At 38.1% G+C, this 21,586-nt stretch overlaps 1 protein-coding gene across 1 annotated transcript in view; it reads right to left on the bottom strand.

The window, feature by feature from the left end:
• The window catches only part of PDE1A (phosphodiesterase 1A), a 195,630-nt gene extending 174,347 nt beyond the window's left edge, over positions 1–21,283 (bottom strand). The window contains exon 1 of the mRNA XM_014467417.2: positions 20,856–21,283. Within this exon, the coding sequence (XP_014322903.1) occupies positions 20,856–20,908 (53 nt within the window). The 5' untranslated portion in view covers positions 20,909–21,283. The remainder of the gene's footprint in view (positions 1–20,855) is intronic.
• Positions 21,284–21,586: the final 303 nt, after the last annotated feature.

Below are 21,586 nucleotides of genomic sequence, written 5' to 3'. Positions count from 1 at the left end.
CCAAGGTGGCAGAGGTGCTGGCCTCGGGCAATGCCATCTAGAAGAGGGAGGTGGAGGCCAACAGCATGTCCTGGCTCACAGGGAAAGAATCCTGAGCTCGCAGGCTGCATATCTGGACAGGCATACTGGGCACCAGGGCAGGTGCCAATCTCCAATTTCTCAGGATCCCCGAGGGCAGAACCTGAGTCCTTCCAGTGCTTGCCTTCAGCTGCCTGTGCCCCCTCCAGCGAGGGGTTCCTGGAGTCTTTGTGTGGGTCTCCGTCACTCCCATTTAAGGGAGACACAGACTCTAAGCAAATCATAAGCTTAAGGGTAGATCTACAAATCCTCCAAATGGAAGTTAAAAGAAATAGCCTGTTCTCATTTCCTGAGAGGTCTGTGGATACAACTTCACTTACCCTCCCATTCATGACAACAGAACTAATGGGAGGCCCACTGGGTAAGGGAGTCAAAATCCCTTTATATTGACAAACTTCCAGTCTTCGTGATCTCATTTAACTACAGTGGTCAGAATCACTAAAATTACACAGGCCATATGATCTCTCAGTAAAAACATTAAAATAAATGAAATATGATGTTTCTTCCTTTATAATAGACTTTTAAATTGGGTCATTAAATAGCCAAATCATAATCAACAGTAAGAACAATAATTCTCATTATAGAGTTCAAAATAGCAAATGTGTTTTTCTGCTTTCTTCCAGCTTCAGAGAGATATTTTGCAAGATGTGTTTTAATGAATGGTTTCCAAATTTATACTTTATAAGAGTAAATTGTGAAGAAATTCAAAATTTTATAATGAACAGTTCAACTAATTTACCATTTTAATATGCACCACAGTTCAAAACTATGAATAAATGTAATTCATTTATATTGATACTAGAGGCCCGGTGCACAAAAATTTGTGCACTCGGGGGGAAGGGGGAGTCCCTCAGCCCGGCCTGTGCCCTCTCGCAGTCTGGGACCCCTCAGGAGATAATGACCTCCTGGCTTAGGCCTGCTCCTGGGTGGCAGAGGGCAGGCCCAATCCCTAGGTGCAGCCCCTGGTGGGGCTCAGAGCAGGGCCTACTGGGGAGTTGGGGCGCCGCCCCCTGTCATGCACAGAGCAGGGCAGATTGGGAGGTTGCGATGCCACCCCTAGTCACGCTCAGGGTAGAGCCGATTGGGGGGTTGGGGCACCACCCCCTGTCACATTCAAGGCCGGGTCAATAGGGAGGTTGTGGCGCCACCCCCTGTCACACACAGAGCAGGGCTGATCAGGGGGTTAGGGTGCTGCCCCCTGTCAGGCACAGAGCAGGGCCCATCAGGGGGGTTGGGGCTCCGTACCCTGTCACGCACAGAGCAGGGCCAATCAGGGGGTTGGGGAGCTCCCCCCTATCAGGCACAGAGCAGGGCCGATCAGGGGGTTGAGGAGCTCCCCCCTGTCACTCACAGAGTAGGGCCGATAGGGGAGTTAGGGCACCACCCCCTGTCACACACACAGCAGGGCGGATCAGGGGGTTGGGGCGCCGCCCTCTATCACCCACAGAGCAGGGCCGATCAGGGGGTTGGGGCGCCGCCACTGTCACACTCAGGGCAGGGCCGATGGGGAGGTTATGGCTCTACCCTGTCACACACAGAGCAGGGCCTGGGGGGGGGGGGAGGGGTTTGGGCGCCTTCCCCTGTCACACACAGAGCGCAGGGCAATCAGGGGATTGGGGAGCTCCCCCCTATCAGGCACAGAGCAGGGCTGATCAGGGGGTTGGGGCACCTTCCCCTGTCACGAACAGAGCAGGGCGGATAGGGAGGTTGTGGCCCCACCCCCTGTCACACACAGAGCCACAGGGCGATTTAGGGGGTTTGGGCGCTGCCCCCTGTCACGCTGATCCGGTGCCAGGAGGCCTCGAGGCTCCGCTGATCCCGGTGCTGGGAGGCATATTACCCTTTTACTATATAGGATAGAGGCCTGGGGGCCGGCTGGTTTGCCCTGAAGGGTGTCCTGGATCAGGGTGGGGGTCCCCACTGGGGTGCCTGGCCAGCCTGGATGAGGGGATGATGGCTGTTGCAGCTGGTCACACACCCTTTAGGGTGGGGGTCCCCACTGGGGTGCCTGGCCAGTCTGGGTGAGGGGCTGGGTGCTGCTTTCAGGCTGGTGGTTGTTGACTGAAGCTCCCAACCGCTCCTTTTTTTTCTCTTTTTTTTATTTTATTCTGGGCCAGCTTTAGCTCTGACTCTAGCTCTGAGGCTTCTGCTGCTGAGCGTTCTATAATCGAAACAATGTATAACTCCAGCTCTGAGATCCCGGCCTTCTATATTTGTTAGAATGTTTCAAAGTTGCAGCTCAGAGGCTGGCAAGTCAGGCGGGGAACGTTGGAGTCTGCAGTCACTGGAGCAAGCAAGCCTCATGTTTGCTTCCAGCTGCCTGGCTGCCGGCCGCCATCTTGGCTGACAGTTAATTTGCATAAGGATATGCTGATTAGCCAATGGGAAGGGTAGCGGTTGTACGCTAATTACCATGTTTCTCTTTTATTAGTGTAGATGAATTGTTCTTAACTCAATAATAATTAGCCATCTAAATACAAATGTGGGAGTACCTCTCTAGTGAACATACAAAAATTGCAGTACAATTTATATATGACTAAGTAATAGACTAAGATAACTGGGCTCACACAGTCTGTATCATTCTGTGAAAAGTATTTTCATTTCTCAAACTCTATTTCATGAGGTGGTATAATCACTTTCATTAACAATGTAGAATAATAAAACTTGTAAGATATGTGGGTAAACATAGAAGATTTAAAAAATAAATGTATGCCCAGTACCTTCTAATTGTCCTCTACATTTATTTAGTATTTCTTTGACAGGTTTCTATTGACAGGGCACAGAACAGAACTATTGTGTATTCTTTCATTGGTTACACAAGCCACACTGGAGTCATTTACAAAGTCACTCTCACCACTACCACGTTTTTCCTGAAGTTTCATTTGCTGTCAATTAATATGGAATGCTGAGTATCTTCTCCCAAATAGGAACTGCTCTAGTTTTTGTCTTTTTATTGAAGTATAATATTCATGGTGAAAACTATATAAATCATAAGTGTTAGCTTGATGAATTTTTGCAAATACATGCATGCAACCAGAAACCAGATTTTTTTTTATAAAAAGGTTACCAACACCCAGGAGCTTCCCTCATACACCCTTCAAAGGGTTCCAAAGGAAACCACTTTCCTGACTTTTAATACCTATATATGTTTTGCCTGTTCCTGAACCTTAAGTAAATGGAATCATATAGTATATATTCTTTTGTGCCTGGCTTCTTTAATTCAATATTATTTTTGTTATATTTCTCCATAGTGTTATATGTATTTGTAATTCATCCTTTCTCATTGCTTTAAGTGTTCCACGCAATTATTTATCCCTTCTTCTGTTGGTGGTTTTTTTAATGTTTTTTTTTTGTTTCAGGTTATCATGAATAGTGCTTCTAAGAACATCTTGTACAGGTCTTTGATGAGTAAATGATATGTCTGCACATCTCTTGGATAAACACACCTAGGAGTGAAATTTCTGGGTATACATATGTTGGGCTTTTATATACTGTGTACTTATTTTCAGTCCCACCACCATGGATAATGGTTTTGTTTCCTCTAAATTAGTATATTCTCAATTGAGCATAATCTTATAATCCAAGAAATATTTGTCACTGCCTGGAAACATATTTGGACACCATGACTGGGGAGATGTTAGTACTATCATGTGGGTAGAGGCCAGGGATGCTGCTCAATATTGTGTAATGTAGTCCCTTGCAACAAAGATTTATTTGGTCCAAAATGTCAATAGCATCAAGGCTGAGAAACCCTGCTCTAAGCCCTCACTAGCCCTGGAATGTTGAGTTTTGCATTTAGTCATTTCAAAAAGTAAATAATTGCATTGCATTGAGGTTTTAATTTGCATTCCCTGATAACTAAATAGATTCATTTTAAAGTATGAAACTTGGTCCATAGGTGGTAATCCAATTCAGGTTCCAAGATAACTACTCCAAACTCTCACTCTAGCCCTCTTTAGTCATTCAATCTTTGACCCTAGAGCAGGGGTGGGGGATGTCCAGCCTGCAGGTTGAATAAGGCCCAAGAAATTTGGTCTGACCCTGCCAAGGCATTAGGAGTGAGTTAATTAAATGTTTGACCAAATATAGCAGACCAATTTTTACGTTGTTCGGCCCATGAATATATATATATTCAAATGGCCCTTGGCAAAATAAAGGTTCCTCATTCCTCCCCTAAAGCATAGACTCTGCAGTCTAGTTGACCTAGCTTTGACTCCAAACTCTTCTACTTAGGCAAGTTATTAAAACTTATTGTACTTCAATTTCTTTATCTGTAATATGGGGATACTAGTGACCATATTCTAGTGTTACTCTTACAATTAGATATAATATAGGGAAGATTCTCAATAGGTCTTATTAACATGGGCTAGAAGTAAAGAGATGCAAATAAATTGGGCTAGAAAGAGCACTGGATTGAGAGTTAAGACATGTGTCCCAGTCCTGACCTTGCTACTAACTATCTGTGAAAATGTGGTCAAAATATTTAATGTCTTAAATTTTTTTTTTTATCTATGAAGAGAATTATACTAGATGAATTGATTGTTGTGTAATTCTATAAACATAACAATGCCTTAAACACCAATAAATTCATAAGAAGGAAAGATAGGATATGTACAAAATAATCAAAATCATACCAATTTCTGGCAATTATGCTCAGAAATACAGAGTTAGGAAAAAACAAAGTGTAATTAGCATTAAAGCCCAAGAAAAGCCGTAACCGGTTTGGCTCAGTGGATAGAGCGTCGGCCTGGGGACTGAAAGGTCCCAGGTTTGATTCCAGTCAAGGGCATGTACCTTGGTTGCGGGCACATCCCCAGTAGGGGGTGTGCAGGAGGCAGCTGATCGATGTTTCTCTCTCATCGATGTTTCTAACTCTCTATCTCTCTCCCTTCCTCTCTGTAAAAAATCAATAAAATATATTTTTTTAAAAAGCCCAAGAAAAGAAAAGAGAAGCTTATTTTTGCTGGAAGAATCGGGGGACACTTTATGAAGACAGTAGCATTTGAATTAGGACTTGAATCATGGATGAGGACAGAGAGGAAGTTCAGACATGAGATGGAAGATTGAAACCAAGACAGCAGAGGGGACATAGGCTCAGGAATGGAAGCATAGACAGGTCTTAGGGGAAAATGAGTCATCCAGCATGACTGTAGCATAGGATTTGTGGAAGGAGGAAGAAGGTGAGGTAAATAGAGAGTAGGTATAAAGTGCTTAGAATGCCAGAAGAATCTATATGTCACTTGGTTGAAAATGAAGATTACTTTGCCAATTATGGAAGAAGGGAGTGACATAACCACGACAAAGCTCTAAAGACTAATCTGATAACTCTAGAAACGAGGACCTGTGGACGGGGGCTGTGGATAGAAAATCAATTTGAAAAATATCATAAAATTTTAGCTGAAAGGGGAAAAAGTTTTGAAGTTTTAAAAAAAGGAGAGAAATAAGTACATTTTTAAGGACATAATTAAAAGAACTTGAATTGATTTTGTTAAGGAAGAAGTAGAAAGGCATCAAAAATAACTGAGACTTTAAGTCTAAATGACCAGAGGAGTGGAAGTATAGGGAAACACTTTATACCTTCCTTAGTAGCTATCAGACACCAGGCTCAAAGCAGGCTGCTCATCTAAGGAACATTCTCAAACAACAATTTACTGAAGACTTCAGTAGGTTTACAGCTATTCAACTCAAAGAAGGTCCACTGCCAATTTAGGAAGCACTAAATATCACATCTTCCTCTTAATTATTTAACATAAACATAATAAAGTTCTGGGAAATTGTGTAAGTGTGTGTGTGTGTGTGTGTGTGTATAAAACTATTAAATCTTATGGAACATTAGTGTTGCAAGGGACAAAGTTTGGAAACATGAGCACATATGCTCCTGAACTTACTTTTATAGAGTAAGTATGTGTTATGATAAATTTCTTGGGGATAGTTTAGTATCAGATTAGGAGGTCATCCAAGTGAACACTTCTAAAAGATAGAAATAAATGTAAATTGTCACTAAAAATAAAATTGAGATCTGCAAATGTAAATTTAGGAATCTCCTAAAAGAGAAGATAGTTGAGATTATGAGAACTGGTTTTACCAGGGACTGGAAACGTTAATGGGAAGATATGGGAACATAATCAATGGAAATAAGAGAGATCGAATTATGACTTGTTAGAGTAGAAAAATTAAGGGAAACTTATTTTAGAATCAGAATATCCAAGTTACTCAATAAGCTATGGAGAGATTACCTAAGCCAGTGGTTCTCAACCTTCTGGCCCTTTAAATACAGTTCCTCATGTTGTGACCCAACCATAAAATTATTTTCGTTGCTACTTCATAACTGTAATGTTGCTACTGTTATGAATCGTAATGTAAATATCTGATATGCAGGATGGTCTTAGGCGACCCCTGTGAAAGGGTCGTTCGACCACCAAAGGGGTCACGACCCACAGGTTGAGGACGCTGACCTAAGCATTCTAGTCTAGGACAACTCTTAAATATGGAATCCCAAACCCTCTCTGTGGCATCCCAATCTTTATGGGAAAATCTAGAACCACTACTCCACCTGGAAGCCTTAAGACTATTGTCTCCTGAGATTTAAACTCATAGTCCTAAAGTGGTCTTAAATGTCCTAACATTTACAGTTTCAGGTAGAACTCCTCAGGATAAAACACTAATTGGAATAACCATTCGTTTTCTGAGTATATAGTAAATAGTTCTCACATAGGAAATGCTAGATTCTGGTGTCTGGCAGGAGAGGGGGGAAGAAATAAAAGAGCAGAGAGTGAGAGAGAACAATCATATTTTTATCTAGAAATCTACAAGAGAGACAAATTAAAGACTAGATGCAAGGGCCCTCACCATCACAATGTTGACATAGCCTCCATTAAATGGATGAGTGGGGCTAAATAGCCAAGTGGGCTAATAGGGAGAAGGGGAAACAATGGGTTGATAGCTAGGAAGAGGGAAAAAGAGAAAAAATTATCCAGATTATACACACCGATTATAATTATTTAACTACAGCAGCTCAACTTCCACATGAGTTTGTCTAGAAACTGGCATACAGAATTAATAAGAACTTTTATATAAAGTTTAGGTTAATGGTCTTTTGGTACAACTCTTTAGCTCCTCAAAATATAGTCAGAAACTTTTTTTCATTTTTTAAATAAGCAAATATCAAGAAATAATGCATCTACTCTTGAAATGAAATCTATTTTTAATAAATTGTATCTTTTCTACCCTGTACCACAAAAATTATATATCCATTAGTAAAGACTTTATATAAGTACTAGAGTCCCGGTGCACAGATTTGTGCACCAGTGGGGTCCCTCGGCCTGGCCTGTGGAGATCGGGCTGAAACCAGCTCTCCGACATCCACCAAGGGGTCCCAGATTGCAAGAGGGCAGTTCTCAGGTGACACACCCCAGAATTGGGCTCCCTCCTCTCTGAGAACCGCAGCTGCCAAGTCACTGCAGCTGGGCAGCTCCTGAGTTAAGCATCTGCCCCCTGTTGGTCAGTGTGCATCATAGCTACTGGTCAGCCAGTTGCTTAGGCTTTTATATATATAGATTCATTCTTAATGGAGAGAGAATAGCCTTGTAAGGTCATTATGTTGGTTGTCAAATAGAATGTGGAATTTATTTTCCCTCTAAAATTAGATTCTTAGTATGTTATTTCAGAAAAAAAATCACAATAAAGTAAAATATTTTAAAATAACAAAATGTGGAAGTTTTATGACACTCAGGAATGGTCTTGAGTACAGTAAAATAAAACACTATCAAAACAAGACATTTCACACATTTTGAGTATTAAAAAACTTACAGAAAGCAAAGCCTTTGAAAAGATTAACAGACCCAGCCAGTATGTCTCAGAGGTTGAACATCGACCTATGAACCAGGGGGTCATGGTTCAATTCCCAGTCAGGGCACATGCCCAGATTGTGGGCTCTATCCCCAGTGTGGGGCATGCAGGAGGCAGCTGATCAATGATTCTCTATCATCATTGATGTTTCTATCTCTCCCTCTCCCTTCCTCTCTGAAATCAATAAAAATATTTTTTTAAAAAGATTAATAAGAGGCTACTGTAAAATTATATATTAATAATTTCTATTAATTAAATCATAATGAAGTCATAATGAAATCTAGTTCTAGTCTTGCACACTTCCTTCTAGAAGCCTAGAAGCCACTTCCTTCAGCTGTTGCCTAGGAAAATGCTATTTATATTATGGTAGCAACAAATCACTTCTGTTTAGAAACACTTTCAAAGCTACTGCCTTTATCTTTCTTTTTCCTCCTCTTTCTTTATTCCTTCTGGAGACAGTATTTTATGTTCTAAAATTCCTAGTAACTGAGTCATATATTACATGTCAAATCTATATACAGTCATCAAAGTGAATCATATGACCCAGAAAACGCATGATAATTTACTTTGTTCAGTCCCCCCCCCCACCTTGCTTCACCTCTAGAAGAGAAACTTTTCATGGACTCCATGGATATTAAATAATTCTGAGTAGCAAAAAATATTTTTAAGGTGATTCAGATCACTTCCTTGGCTAGTTAGAATGGGTTATACCTCAAGGAAGGATCATAGGGCTGACCTGGAATACTAATTAAGTTCTAACATTATTTGTTACACAGGTGCAATCCATAATGGCAAGACACACTTAATAGTATTGTTCTTAATGTCAGTACTCTTCCATGTTTCTCCCACTGACTTGCTGCGACCCCTTGAGCTTCCCTTTCTTCACTGTGAAATGGATATCTATGTAGTTCCCTTTCTATTCATAAGGATATCATGTAAACAAATACTATAACAGAGGTAATTTTTTCTTCAAAACCCTAGTTCTGAGATTCTACACAAGCCTAAGCCATCATTATTCAAAATGACATTATTTGCAGATTTTGAATGGCCTGATTTTCACTCAGTATAAACTTAAGGATAAATGCTTTTTTAAAAAAAAATCTCTTCCGGAAGAAACAAGGAAAATGGCACAGAAACAAGGTAAAATGCTGCCAAACTTGTGTGTACCTTGATACCTGAGTGTGATAACCCACAGATAACTCCCATCTGTTATTTCTTAATTTACCTCTGCTGTTTCAATAACATGACATTGTTCATCATTTCTCAATATTTTCAAAATATTTATTTGCTCTTTTTAACCTCATACCATTACAGTTATGTAATAGGACATTTAACTGACCAAAGTAAAGTATCCTGTGTTCTCTGGGTCATATGATTCACTGTGGTGACTGTATATAGATTTGACATGTAATATATGACTCAGTTACTAGGAAATTTAGAACATAATATTCTCTTAACTAGGCAACTTTGCTGAGCTTCTCCAAGTATACATGAAAAGTGTCAACCAAGGAAAAATTTCTTGGGATCAAACTATCTTCCAGATAAATAACTAAGGAAGTAAAGGAGGGAGGGAGGGAGGGAGGGAGGGAGGGAGGGAGGGAGGATGGGAGAAAGAAAGAAAGAAGAAAGAAAGAAAGAGAGAGAGAGAGAGAGAGAGAGAGAGAGAGAAAGGAAGGAAGGAAGGAAGGAAGGAAGGAAGGAAGGAAGGAAGGAAGGAAGGAAGGAAGGAAGGAAGGAAAAGAAAAAGAAAAGAAGGAGCAGACAAACTAGCCAAAGCAAAGTGAATTTCTGAAAACTAAGAGAGAAATATTTTGGGAAATTTATCAGAACAAGAATGTGTACTTTGGAACACTAATTTCTGGAGATACTAATAAGCATTATGGAGAAACAGAATATGTTTTGGGGAAATATTGGAGTAAACAAACTTAAGTTTTACCACAAAAATTCTAATACGCTTTCTAATCTCTAAGAGGAGAGTGAATGTGACAGGCAATATTTCCCAAACATACTTAATGCTTTTGTTCATAGTATCTCAGGGGAATGATGTTCTGTGATGAAAAGTATTTTGGAAACATTGAGCTCAAGAGTTCAGTTTATCAGATTTGTCAGTTTTAGCAACAGGCCAGATGGGTGAGAGTCCATATTCACAACATAATGCAGTATGGCCCTTGACTCACCAGCCCTAACCAAACTTTCAGCCACACGTCCCTCCACACACAGCAGCTCAGTTCTATGCTGGCCAATGGAAATTTTCCCTAGCTCCCAAGGTCTCCCAAACGTTTCATGCACTTCTCTATTCCCATGCCTCTGCTTGGACTCTACCATCTTCTTGATGTTCTTTTCTTCTTCTTCCACTTGCCTATCAAAATCACTTGCAACCTTCAGTGTTCATCCTCAAATGTTTCTCCCGTGTCTATCACTATAATTCATATGTGCTTCATATTAGGGTAATAGTTCTCAAACTTGGCTGTACAATTTAAACTATCTAGAGAGTTAAAAAAAATTTTAAATGATTCCTGTGTGTCATTCAGTGATTTTTATATACAACTGCCACAAATACCCCAGTGATTATAAGACACAGTCAATGTTGGCAACCACTGCTTTGGAGTTCATAGTAGTTTATCTCTATAATTTGTAAACCTACATCCTAAAAGGGGGATTTAAGATGTTTTAGAGGAGAAACTTAACCCTCTTCTTATTCATAGGTCCCCTGTACCCACCAATATTTTTGAATGAAATAAAAAAAAAGAAAAAATGACTTACATTTCCAATGATGATGCTAATCTTATTAAAAGTTTTTCCAAATTACTCTGCTCTTCCATTCTTATTGCATGCAAATTATATCATTCAAGAAAGTAGCTCCCAAATCTAGCTGTGACTGGGCATAAACTGGCTAGCATGTAGGAATATATCAAAGCCTTGTACTCCCACGCCTATAAAATCGGAATTTCTGAGGTTCGGTCTTCAGAAGCTTGTTTTGTTTTGTTTTTGTTTTGTAAACTGAAAGTCTAATGTCAATAGCAAACAGATTCATTTTGTGAACCACTGATTTACAAGAGAAATTATGTAATTTGTGGCTTTTATAAAAACATTTACTCATTATAGTAATGTTTGGAAGAGTTCAGTAATAGAAAACTATCATAAGTCTATCCCACTAAAAATAAATAATTTAAAAGATAATAATCATAAATTCTAGAGAATACACATAATAGATGAGACTCGAATATGATTTGGATGTATAAAGAAACATTATTTTAGTATACTATTTTCAAGACCTCCTTTCCGTTTTAGTTTTAGTGGAATTGAAATTGAATTACCTAGAATTATATAATTAATTATATTCAGCTTCCATTAAAATAACTAATTTTCTCAAGTCTCTCATCATGACACTTGTTATACATCCATCTCTAGAGGAAATGGGAAAATGTGGGAGATCATTATGGGTGTAAAAGCTGATGTTTTAGGCAATTAGGTGAAACTTTTTTAACTTTTAACTTTTTTAAACTTTTTTAAAACCTGGACTCTCAGGTATGTTATAATCCTGGAGTCAGGTGAGCCGCATGTGACCCATCAGCCACATGAAGGTCAATCTGCAGAACTTCACTATTCTGTTAACATATGTTTTTCCTATCCTCACTGCCACCCAGATATCTTTAACAACATGAAATAAAATTTGAATTATGTACTATCTCTTCAATGACTGAATGAACTAGGGAAGGACTAAAGAAGAATCAGAAAAAGCATAGGAGTTTTCAGAAAGCATTAACTGAATCCATAGACCCTATTGTATATGCTTCCTCTTAGTAATGCCCGCCCACATCAACCCTGGATTTGGCCATGTGACTTTTTGATTTTTCAATGGGACAGTAGCAACTTGACTCATTCAGACTCAATCAGAACCTTAAAAAAGTGTGAGTTCTGCTTCCTGTTTGAGATTCCTGTTATTGGCCTGAGAACATGTCCAAGCTAGCCTGCTGGAAGGCTATGAGAGATACATGGAAGAAACCCAAGTCATGTAACCAAGGTCTTCCTAGACCAGCCAACCCATAATCTAGCCACAGTTGCACAGATCACAGAACCACTCAGCTGATCTGTAGACTCATGTTGTTTTAAGCCATTATGTTTTAGGGAGATTTATAAACAGCTATAGCTGATATAGTTGTCTTCAGTATTTGAAAGGCAGTCCTGTGAAAGACACTTTGTATCCTTCTCATTCCAGTTCTACTAAGAGAGAAAAAAGTTGTATTGATTGGAAGACAGAGTTCCATTTAAGAAAGTACTTTCCAACAAGTCATAGTTGTTTAAAGTTGGAACAGGCTATAGACATGCATTCCCTGATTCTGGAATTATTCAATTTGGAGGTAACATTAATGCATTTTATTCATTCAACAATTATATCTTTATTCATCTATTCCTTTACCACTACAAAATTATATTCAGTACAAGTGTGCTGTAAAATATATTGTGTGGGGTTTTTTTATTCTTTAGTATTAGAAATAAGAACCAAGTACCCATCCCTCTAGTAATCCTTTTGGATGATGCTGCCAGGAATTTCAGTCAAGATTTACTGGCCATGATTCATGCTGAAAATGGAGAGTGGCCACTACACGCACCAACTAAGCTGAATTTTGTTTAGTCTTTCAGTGGTTTTAAATATGTGAAACTAGACTTGACTTGGGGTGGTGATCATATAATACAGTATACAAATGTGATGGTATTTGGAGATAGAGCCGTTGGGAGATGATTAGGTCATGAGGGTGGAGCCCTTATAAGTGGGATTAGTGCCCTTATAAAAGAGACCCCAGAGAGCTCCTCTGGCCTTTCTACTATATGAGGACACAACAAAAAGAGCCATCTATGAACCAGGAAGCCAGGTCTCACCAGACACCTAATCTGCTGGCTTCTTGATCTCAGATTTCCAGCCTCCAGAACTTTGAGAAATAAATTTCTGTTATTTATAAGCTTCCCAGTCTATGGTATTTTGTTATAGTAGCCCAAATGGACTGAGAATTAAGAGGTACTCAGAGTAGTCAAAATCATAGAGACAGAAAATAGAGCAGTGTAGTAAAAACTTATGTGGGAAGATAAACACTGAATTCTGGAGAATGGTTGGAGAAGGATAAATAGGAATGAGAACAGGATGATATATGTGGGGGTTTCCAGGAATGGATTATTTTTTTAAATATGACAAAATGTTATGATTGACAAACCTGAGGGAAGTATGAAAGATGATGAAGATAGGAAATAGATAGATGGATGATAGATAGATGATAGATAGATAGATAGATAGATAGATAGTTTTTAAAAATGGAGAAGTAGTTACCAGGGGCTAGGGGTGGAACAAATATAGAGTTAGCGTTTAGTGGATATAAAGTTTCAGTTTTACAAGATGAAAAGAGTTCTGGAGATGGATGGTGGAGATGGTTGCATAACAATGTGAATTTACTTAATGTCACTGAACTGTATATTTTAAAATGATTAAAATAGAAAAGTTTTGTTATATGTTGAAAGAAAAGTAAAACTAAATGCTTTGAGTTTCCCATCTACCACAGTTCCCAGGACTTCCTATTTCACACATTTACAATATTGACCTGGTCCCTTTAGGCATTTAAGTTTGAAGACTGGGTAAATGCACACTCCTGACACACATTCTACCAAAAGTTATGGAAAACACAATGATAAATTCAATATGTATTTAGCCTCAGAAATCTTACAGTTTTGTAGGAGAATTGCTCCCGTTCTCAAGTAGTTAGAATGAAGTGTCAAAAAAAAAGCAGATAAAATGATAGGGGATCTCAGAATGAGAAATAATTGGAGGTAACTGGACTAAGCAACAAATGCTTAATTAATGCCACAGAAATTAGCAAGAGTCTCTTTTTTCTTGTGTGTGTGTGTGTGTGTGTGTGTATGTGTTGTTGTTGTTGTTGTTGCTGCTGCTTCACAAAGACATCACCACTGGAATAGTTGGAACCTTCATTAGAGAAGGTATCTAACAACCAGATGGTCCCAGATTGTCACGTGCCCCTACTATGATCCAAATTTTAATTTAATAATATAATTTACAAGTGACTTGACTTAATGGGATTTTCCTTTCCTTCCTCAATTAGGACTCAAAAATTGCCACATAGAAACAGTCCTATTGTTTTGTATTACCAGTGGTCTATAATTTGCTCTAAGCTCTTTGATCCTTAAAAAAATGTCAAATTAAGTATTAATGTTTTTAATGCTGAACTGATGATCTTTATTTTAAATTCCATGAAGTTTGATGCCTATAAATAATTGGTTAATAAATATATAATTAACATTTAAATGCCTGTTTTTACTTAATAAACTTCTAGAATTAACATCCCAAGATCCTAAAGGCTGTAGCCACCAAAACACTAAAAATGGATACCAATTGGACTCAGAATTAATGCTTCTTCATAACAAAAAATATGGCTTCAATTGAGCAGGCTCAGGATGTTAAAAAGATAACAAATCTGGAAGCTGGAGCATCTGTTCTTTCAAATGCACTGTGACTTGCCCTATAGACGCTCAGCAGCCCCGATTCAGGAAATGTTGGATTTTCCTCAATTAGAGCTCATGTCCAAGTGGCCTTAATCAAACACATAAATAAACTGAAGCTTTCCCATGAGAACTAACAAAATTATGTCATGTCTAGTGACAGAATTGAAGAGACTGGATTTATAAATACTGCAGACTTCTTTAACCTTATTCCATCTCTACAAACCTGTGAGTCATCTTTAATCTTGTTTTTATTATTTTACATTGCTTTCTACCTAAACACTATATGTAACAGGCTATTATTTCAAATATAAAATTTTCCAGATGGTATAAACCACTAAATTATTCCCAGTAGAACATCTTCCTTGCATAGTCTTGATTTTCCTAATTTCAAACATTACAAATCTTTGAAATGCCATTTCTTAATCATACTAACGTCCAAGATAACTGACCTTCCCTAGCTTACAAAATGAGATGTGCATAGCTACTGATTTAAAGACACTTTCCTGTATTTTAATCTATTCCCTATTCCTGGATCCTTAACCAAAAAAATTATTAATTGTGGATTTACTACTTCCTCATGGAGTTCCTCAAGATTATACGTATGGAACTTGACTAAAAATTACACTAAGTTTTTGATGAATGGCAGCCCTTAGTATTAATATTAATACCAACTACTGCTGCTGGAGATGGTGATAATTTATTGGACATAATTTAAATTTGTGATGACTCTGGGTGAATTAATACCAGCAGAAGTAAATTTTTTACTGCCTGACTTTAAAAATATATCAAATTATACCTTATCTGTTTGTAATGGGCACTTAAAAATTAGAGCTACTCTTATCACAACTGGAAAAAAAAGTTATAGCCATTTCCGGTCATTTCTTTCATGTTAAACATTACCATATGCCTTACATTCATATGTGTTTGTTGTTTTGCTTTGACCTTTGTAATCTATTTTAAAGATCAATCTGTGTCTATTTCTTGCTTTATGTCATGCAATGAATGACTCTTGACCAGCAGCAATAACATCTTGACCTAGATAACAAGAAGGTTAATTTTAATAAACATGCCTGTTATAAAATATATTTTTCTTCTAATTAGCATTGTATCTGATAGTGTCATTAACTTTAAATTCATTTCACTATGTCTATGTTCTAGAAGTATTTTTCATTTTTATAGCAAGAAGGGACAACTTAAATATAATTATTTTTTCTATCAATTAATTGTCCCTTACATAAAAAGCATCATTTATATTTTCTTTAAAAAAAATACTACATATCTGGTATGTGACTATGTAACCATTGCAGATAAATTCATTTTCTTTTTTTGCTCTCTTTTATTAATAAACAAATTCACAATCACTTTTGCCTTAGAGCCAAAAACTGTTATTATTTTTTATAAGTATAGTTGGTATTATATTTCAGATTTTATTTACATAGCACTTTTTCCTATGAGCAATTCATTGCATAAAAAAGAAAAGATGCTTAATACATTATACTACTTCATCACCTCAAATGTAATTTTTTTCTATGTAATTACTTTTCACTCTGATGACTATGTTCTAAATATATTTCTGTCTAAAGTACATATTTTTTGGTGAGAGGAAAGTGTTAAAAAGGGGGCTTAAGACAAAGAATGTCATAAATATTTAAATATTTATGAGACAAAAATACCAATGTCCAATAACATATAATTTCTTTAAATTTTGAAGTGACTTTACGTTTTATATTTTGTTTATGCTTTTTTATTGTTCTCAAAACACTAAAGGAAAAAGGTCTGAACAGTTGAATAATTGAATACTATCAAAACACCTTGCCTAGAAAACTACTCTAAGTTAGCAAGGTCAGCCAGGTGTTCCACCTCATCCATTGATATGTGAACACCTGAAATGCGCTATAGACCCCGCATATTAGCAACTTCCGGCTTAGCTTTGACACTGATGTTAATACATTGAACTTAAATGTGGAAATAAATAAAAATGATTACACTCCAAAAGGTGTAAGATTTTAAATATATAATTGGTATTTTATAATATTCCTCTATAAAGCATAGATCACAACCTCAAAATGAGAATGCAGACACAGCAATAAGGTTACGAACCATCCCTGAGGTCCACAAACCAAGTCAGGATATGCCTTTCTTTTCCTAGGCTCTTTTATTTCAACCCACTGCCTTCTGCATCTCTACGTGAAGAGACGATGCCTGCCAAAAACACACTCAGAATTCCTCTGCTAACAGATACTTGTAAAATAAAACTTCTTTAAAGGCATAAAGAGACAAAACAGCACGTTCTGACTGCTGTGAAGACAACATGATTTTCATCCTTCTTGGGCCCTGGCAGCCGTTTGACTTGCACTGTCTCGGGTCCTGGATGCACAGACCAGATCTCAATGCCAGGGCTGGGGAAGAGCTCTATGCATAATTTCATTTATGGCTTTTTAGTGCAGCTTCTAGTGGAAAGTCACCACAAAAATAACATACCCACTTTTGAACCCTGAAGAGGTTCAAAAGGCTGTTGTTCCAAAGAACACTAAATACGGTTTAGCATGTAAGAAAAGTTCCAATTTATTTTTTAAATTCTCTTTTCCCCTACCTACCTCTAGAAAGAATTTTATGCAACAAACAGAAAATGATGCCCATATAACAGAATTTGATAAAATATCAACTCAAATAGGAGGAGATAATTATAACAAAAACCCAGACTTAAACTCTTCATGGCAGTGGAATTCAGATAGGAGATTTTTTCACTGATGCAATTTTATTAGGAGAAGGAGAGATTTCTTATTTCAAGTGGAAGGTTGATCTATCCCATGGGAATGTTAAAAGTTCACTAAGCACTATGAATATGCAAGAATATGAAAGTGCCTTCAGCAATTGTTTTATGGAAGTTCTATAAAGGTACTTCACTTGAAGAGTGTTGTAAATTGTTGAATCTATTTATATAAAGAGATAAATCATGATTACCAGAAATAAAACTCTGTAGTAATACAGAAAAAAAGGTGTTTTTAAAGTCTAAAGGAATGTGTCTCTATTAGAGGCCTCCAATATCAAGTGTGATTAACAACTTGGATTTTAAAGATCTATATAATTTTTATTTTCTAAGTGAAAAGCAAACTCAGTGTTGTTGAAAACACATTGATATACATTTTGTGATAGTGGTTCCTTCCTGGAAAATTATAAAACCTAGAGTGTTTCCCTTGAGTGCAGGAGATCATCTTTTTTGCTATGCCAGTCTGAGCTGCAAGAATATCTGCAGACAGAACCACAAAGCGTGGTCAATGGACTATTCTATATGCTCAGGGCTGAGTGGTCTTATTGATCCCAAAGTTCCATATGATAATCCCTGGGAAAGATCACATAAGCTCCCACCTTGGCCGTAAAGGAAACTTCACTTTGTTCCTGGCTTCACAGACCTGGTGTAAAATAGATATTAAAATCTCCACAAAGCACTTTTAAAATATAGGTTTGATAGCCTAACTGGTGAGATGATTTTGGAATCACCATTGTAGGAAGGACAGACATTCTCAGAGGCAGAATCTAAATAACGTAAAATCCCTCCTAGTCTTCCCAGTATCATATCCAGTCATGGAATTTCAATATTCACCATGCATTCTAAAACCTCTCAACTAACTTTTAACATTTAAAGGATGACTTTTACTGTATGACATTTTAGGGAAATTATGCTAATGGAAAGTTGATATTAATTCAGTCTCAAAATTAAAATTTTTAAAAAGCTTGCTTTTATCTCTCTCAATTCACTTAGTCATCACTGAAATATGACTCTTCCATTACTATTCCCCAAGACATTGTTACCACCTTTCCGGCACCCATCATCTGCCTATGCCGTAGGGATCTAGGTATAGCCTAGATTAAATGTCATGGGAGGGCAACTACAGTTTGTTTTTCTTCCTCATATCTAACCTCCGCAGTATCATAGCCCAGAGTCTCGACACTTGTCGTCAGTCAGAGAAGGCCAGGTGGATTGAATTAAAGCCGTGGGTTCAGCTACAGGTGAAAGTAGCCTGTATTTCGAAATCTGAATGGTGTCAATATGTCAGATATTTTCCAAAAATGTTTCTTGACTGATCTCACTTAATGACTGATATTTTAAATGACTTATTTATAAATATCCAAGATACTATTTTCACAAAATTTCTGTTAAACTGGGAGCTAGCACATACAAAACAGTTAGAGATTTGCTTACCAAGTGGATGGAGGACTAACGTGCAAAGCCCTTAGGAAGTGGGATACGAACAATTACATACTGAGAAGGAAAGGTCTGGTCCATGGGTTTCTGACCAGAAGGCGGGCCTGAGAAAGATGTCTCAGTGTAAAAGGCTGGACAGTCTGGGGAGCCCAAGGGGACAAGAGTCCTGGGAGAGGAGGCTGGCAAAGTGAGGCATGGAATAAGGGCCAAAGATGCCAAAGGCAAGCTTGAGCCACTTCCCACCTTACCCAAAAGTACAACTAGCTATCAGAAAGCCCATGCGGCCTATTACTGAAGAACAGCCCCAAACCGTCTCTGAAGAATTGAGCCTGGTCATTTGAATCCTTTAATATACTCCCCACCTCCTTTGTCTTCATCACAATCAGACCCTATCAAAGCAAAGCCAGCTGTCAACACGGAGGTAGACCAATCAACCCCACATCTGGCCTTAACCTGTTTTCAGTCAAGGACTGTTTCTAACTTGCTTGAAACAATTGCTTGGGTGAAAGTATGTCCTCTTTAGTAGCTACTTTCTCTTCTAACTCACCAGGATCAAGAAGCAATCATTTGAATTTGCCAAATTTTATCCTAATTATACGGGCAAAAGTCTCAGCTTCCAAAAAGATTTGGAAGAACAAATGTTCTTTATATAAAAAAGGACAGCAACACAGTTAAGTTGCAATTTCCCAGTGTATGGCACCTAAGCCTATAATTCATCAGGAGCTAATAAGGATGAAGGACACCTGCCTCTTTGCAACAGCTCCCCAGTGGGGTAACATATTAAGATGCTGGCTAAGAGGGTCTGATTTTATCCGACACCATGTTGCCTTCCTGGAGTTCTGCAGGTGCTCACTGCGAGTGGGACCTTGGTGGGGTTGAATTTGGAATCATCTGTGCACCTGTCATGTCTTTTTGAATTCATATAAGCCCTTGGAAGAAAGTAGAAGTTAATAACATAGAACTGGGACAACTTTTCAGGAAATATGGCAGATGGACCCACATTCTGGGGGTCATTTTGAATTTTTGGTTATTACTGTCATTGCTGTATAAAATTTACAAATGCATATTTAAGTAGACACAGATTATGATATTAAACCCACATGTATAGATTTCAATATAATTTATCTTCAAGTGAAGGTTATAAACGGATTTGAGCAAGAATTTTGTTTTAGGCAGTAATAAAGCATATTGTTGCTGTTAATGATACTATTCTAATATTTAATAAACACATAAAAATGGGCACATTTTATATAATTATATTCCTCCAGACCCCCTCTTATTCATTATATAACCACCACAGAATGCTAGGAATTCCATCCATAAACTTCTATTATCCTGTATTTAATTCCAGATCAAAGCCAGAGGCTGCAACTTAACTTTAACATTTAGTATTGTTAACTTGTAGTATCTCTGCTACATTTAAGATATTATTTTGGGGGAAGCACAAAATTGATATGTAATTAACTTGCTTTTTAATCTTCTTTTTTAAGAGGCAGAACTTGTTTTTTTTCATTTTCTAGCTACTTTAAAATTCTTAAATCACAATTCTGAATTCTAAAGTACATAACAGGTAACTCAAGAATCAAGCATTAAAGAGTCAATGAAGAAATTGCTGCACTCTCAGAAAGTGTCCCTCCTCACAAAAGAAAACCTTAACTCGGTCCATTATACTGTATCTATCCTAGCCACAGATTCCCCCACAGTGTAAAACTTCTCTCATTGCTCTATTGTTTCCTTAACTGCTACACAAATACTCCTGAACTCGCTGTAAAATGTACACTCTTGAACAGTAGCTATCAAGTTCAAATTTGTCTCCCCACACATTACTGCAAAAAGTTATAGCACCAGCAGCATTAAAACACTACCTCTGAGTGTAATCAGATGAGAGAACCAAGCACAATATTTCCCATTTAGAGGGCTGAGCAACCATTAGAAACAGGGAGGGTTGCATAATGTTTCAAAAGTTTTTTTCCAAGGGCTATTCTCTCGTGTGCTTGAATAGCTAATATGTTTTTAAATATATTTTGAGTTGATAAGAGCTTGTACACAGAGTTTAAGAAAATAGAAGGACTCCTTTGGTATGCATGAAGTTAAACTTTAGACACACTCTATTGCTTTGCGGTAGCTTAGTGCCAGAATTCCCAAGTTAGAAACGAAGGAGGAAAATCATTTCTCCCTGATAGCCCTGAGCCACCTGGGATGTAGCATTACTTACCGAAAGATGGGTCTTTGGAGATGTTTCTTCCTGATTGTGACATGGTCATCCATTTAAAGGTGAATGTTTGACTTCTTCCTGGAAACCACTCCAGAAATCCAGGGAGGGAATGTGGAAGCTTATCCTGATCTATTGTGCTGCAAGGAGCCCAGAAGGAAAAAGTAGTTTCCTCTTTCTCTTTTTGGGTGCTGGGAGAAAACTTCCCTGCTCTCTGCCAGCTGAGCACTGTGTCCATAGAGGCCACATAAGACAGGCACGCTGGGGCACTCCCCCACAGAGCAGGGTGTGCAAAAACCACCGAGAGTCACTCTGACACAGGCAGGAGCAGTGCACGGAACCCTCGGAAACAGAACAAAACAAACAGAACACTTCCAACCCCAGGGGCACCCAGGTAGGAGCCCCCTAAGTTATCGCAGCCATGAGAGCACTCCTTCCACATGCTGGTCAAGCTCCGAAAAGCTAAGTCCCTCCCTGTCTTTAAAACAGCCTGTTCTGAGGCTCCACTTTTTTCTTCAAAATAAAAGTTGTACAGCTGGTTCAGCAGTCCCATGTGAGTACCCTCCGAAAGTTTGTTCTGTTAAAATAAGGACTGTATACACATTAATGAAGGAAGAAGGGCTCGGGCTGTGTGGCTGGCTCTGCTTCAAAAGAGATGATAATTATTTTACAATCTTGCTTTTACTAACACTGAATAAAGTATGGCACGACTCATCATTTTTGGCATTCGTAAC

The sequence above is a fragment of the Myotis lucifugus genome, unplaced genomic scaffold, assembly GCF_000147115.1.
Source record: "Myotis lucifugus unplaced genomic scaffold, Myoluc2.0 scaffold_5, whole genome shotgun sequence".
In the NCBI taxonomy this organism is placed as follows: domain Eukaryota; kingdom Metazoa; phylum Chordata; class Mammalia; order Chiroptera; family Vespertilionidae; genus Myotis; species Myotis lucifugus.
The sequence above is the reverse complement of the archived record's forward strand: the minus strand, read 5'-3'. Positions and strand labels throughout refer to the sequence as shown.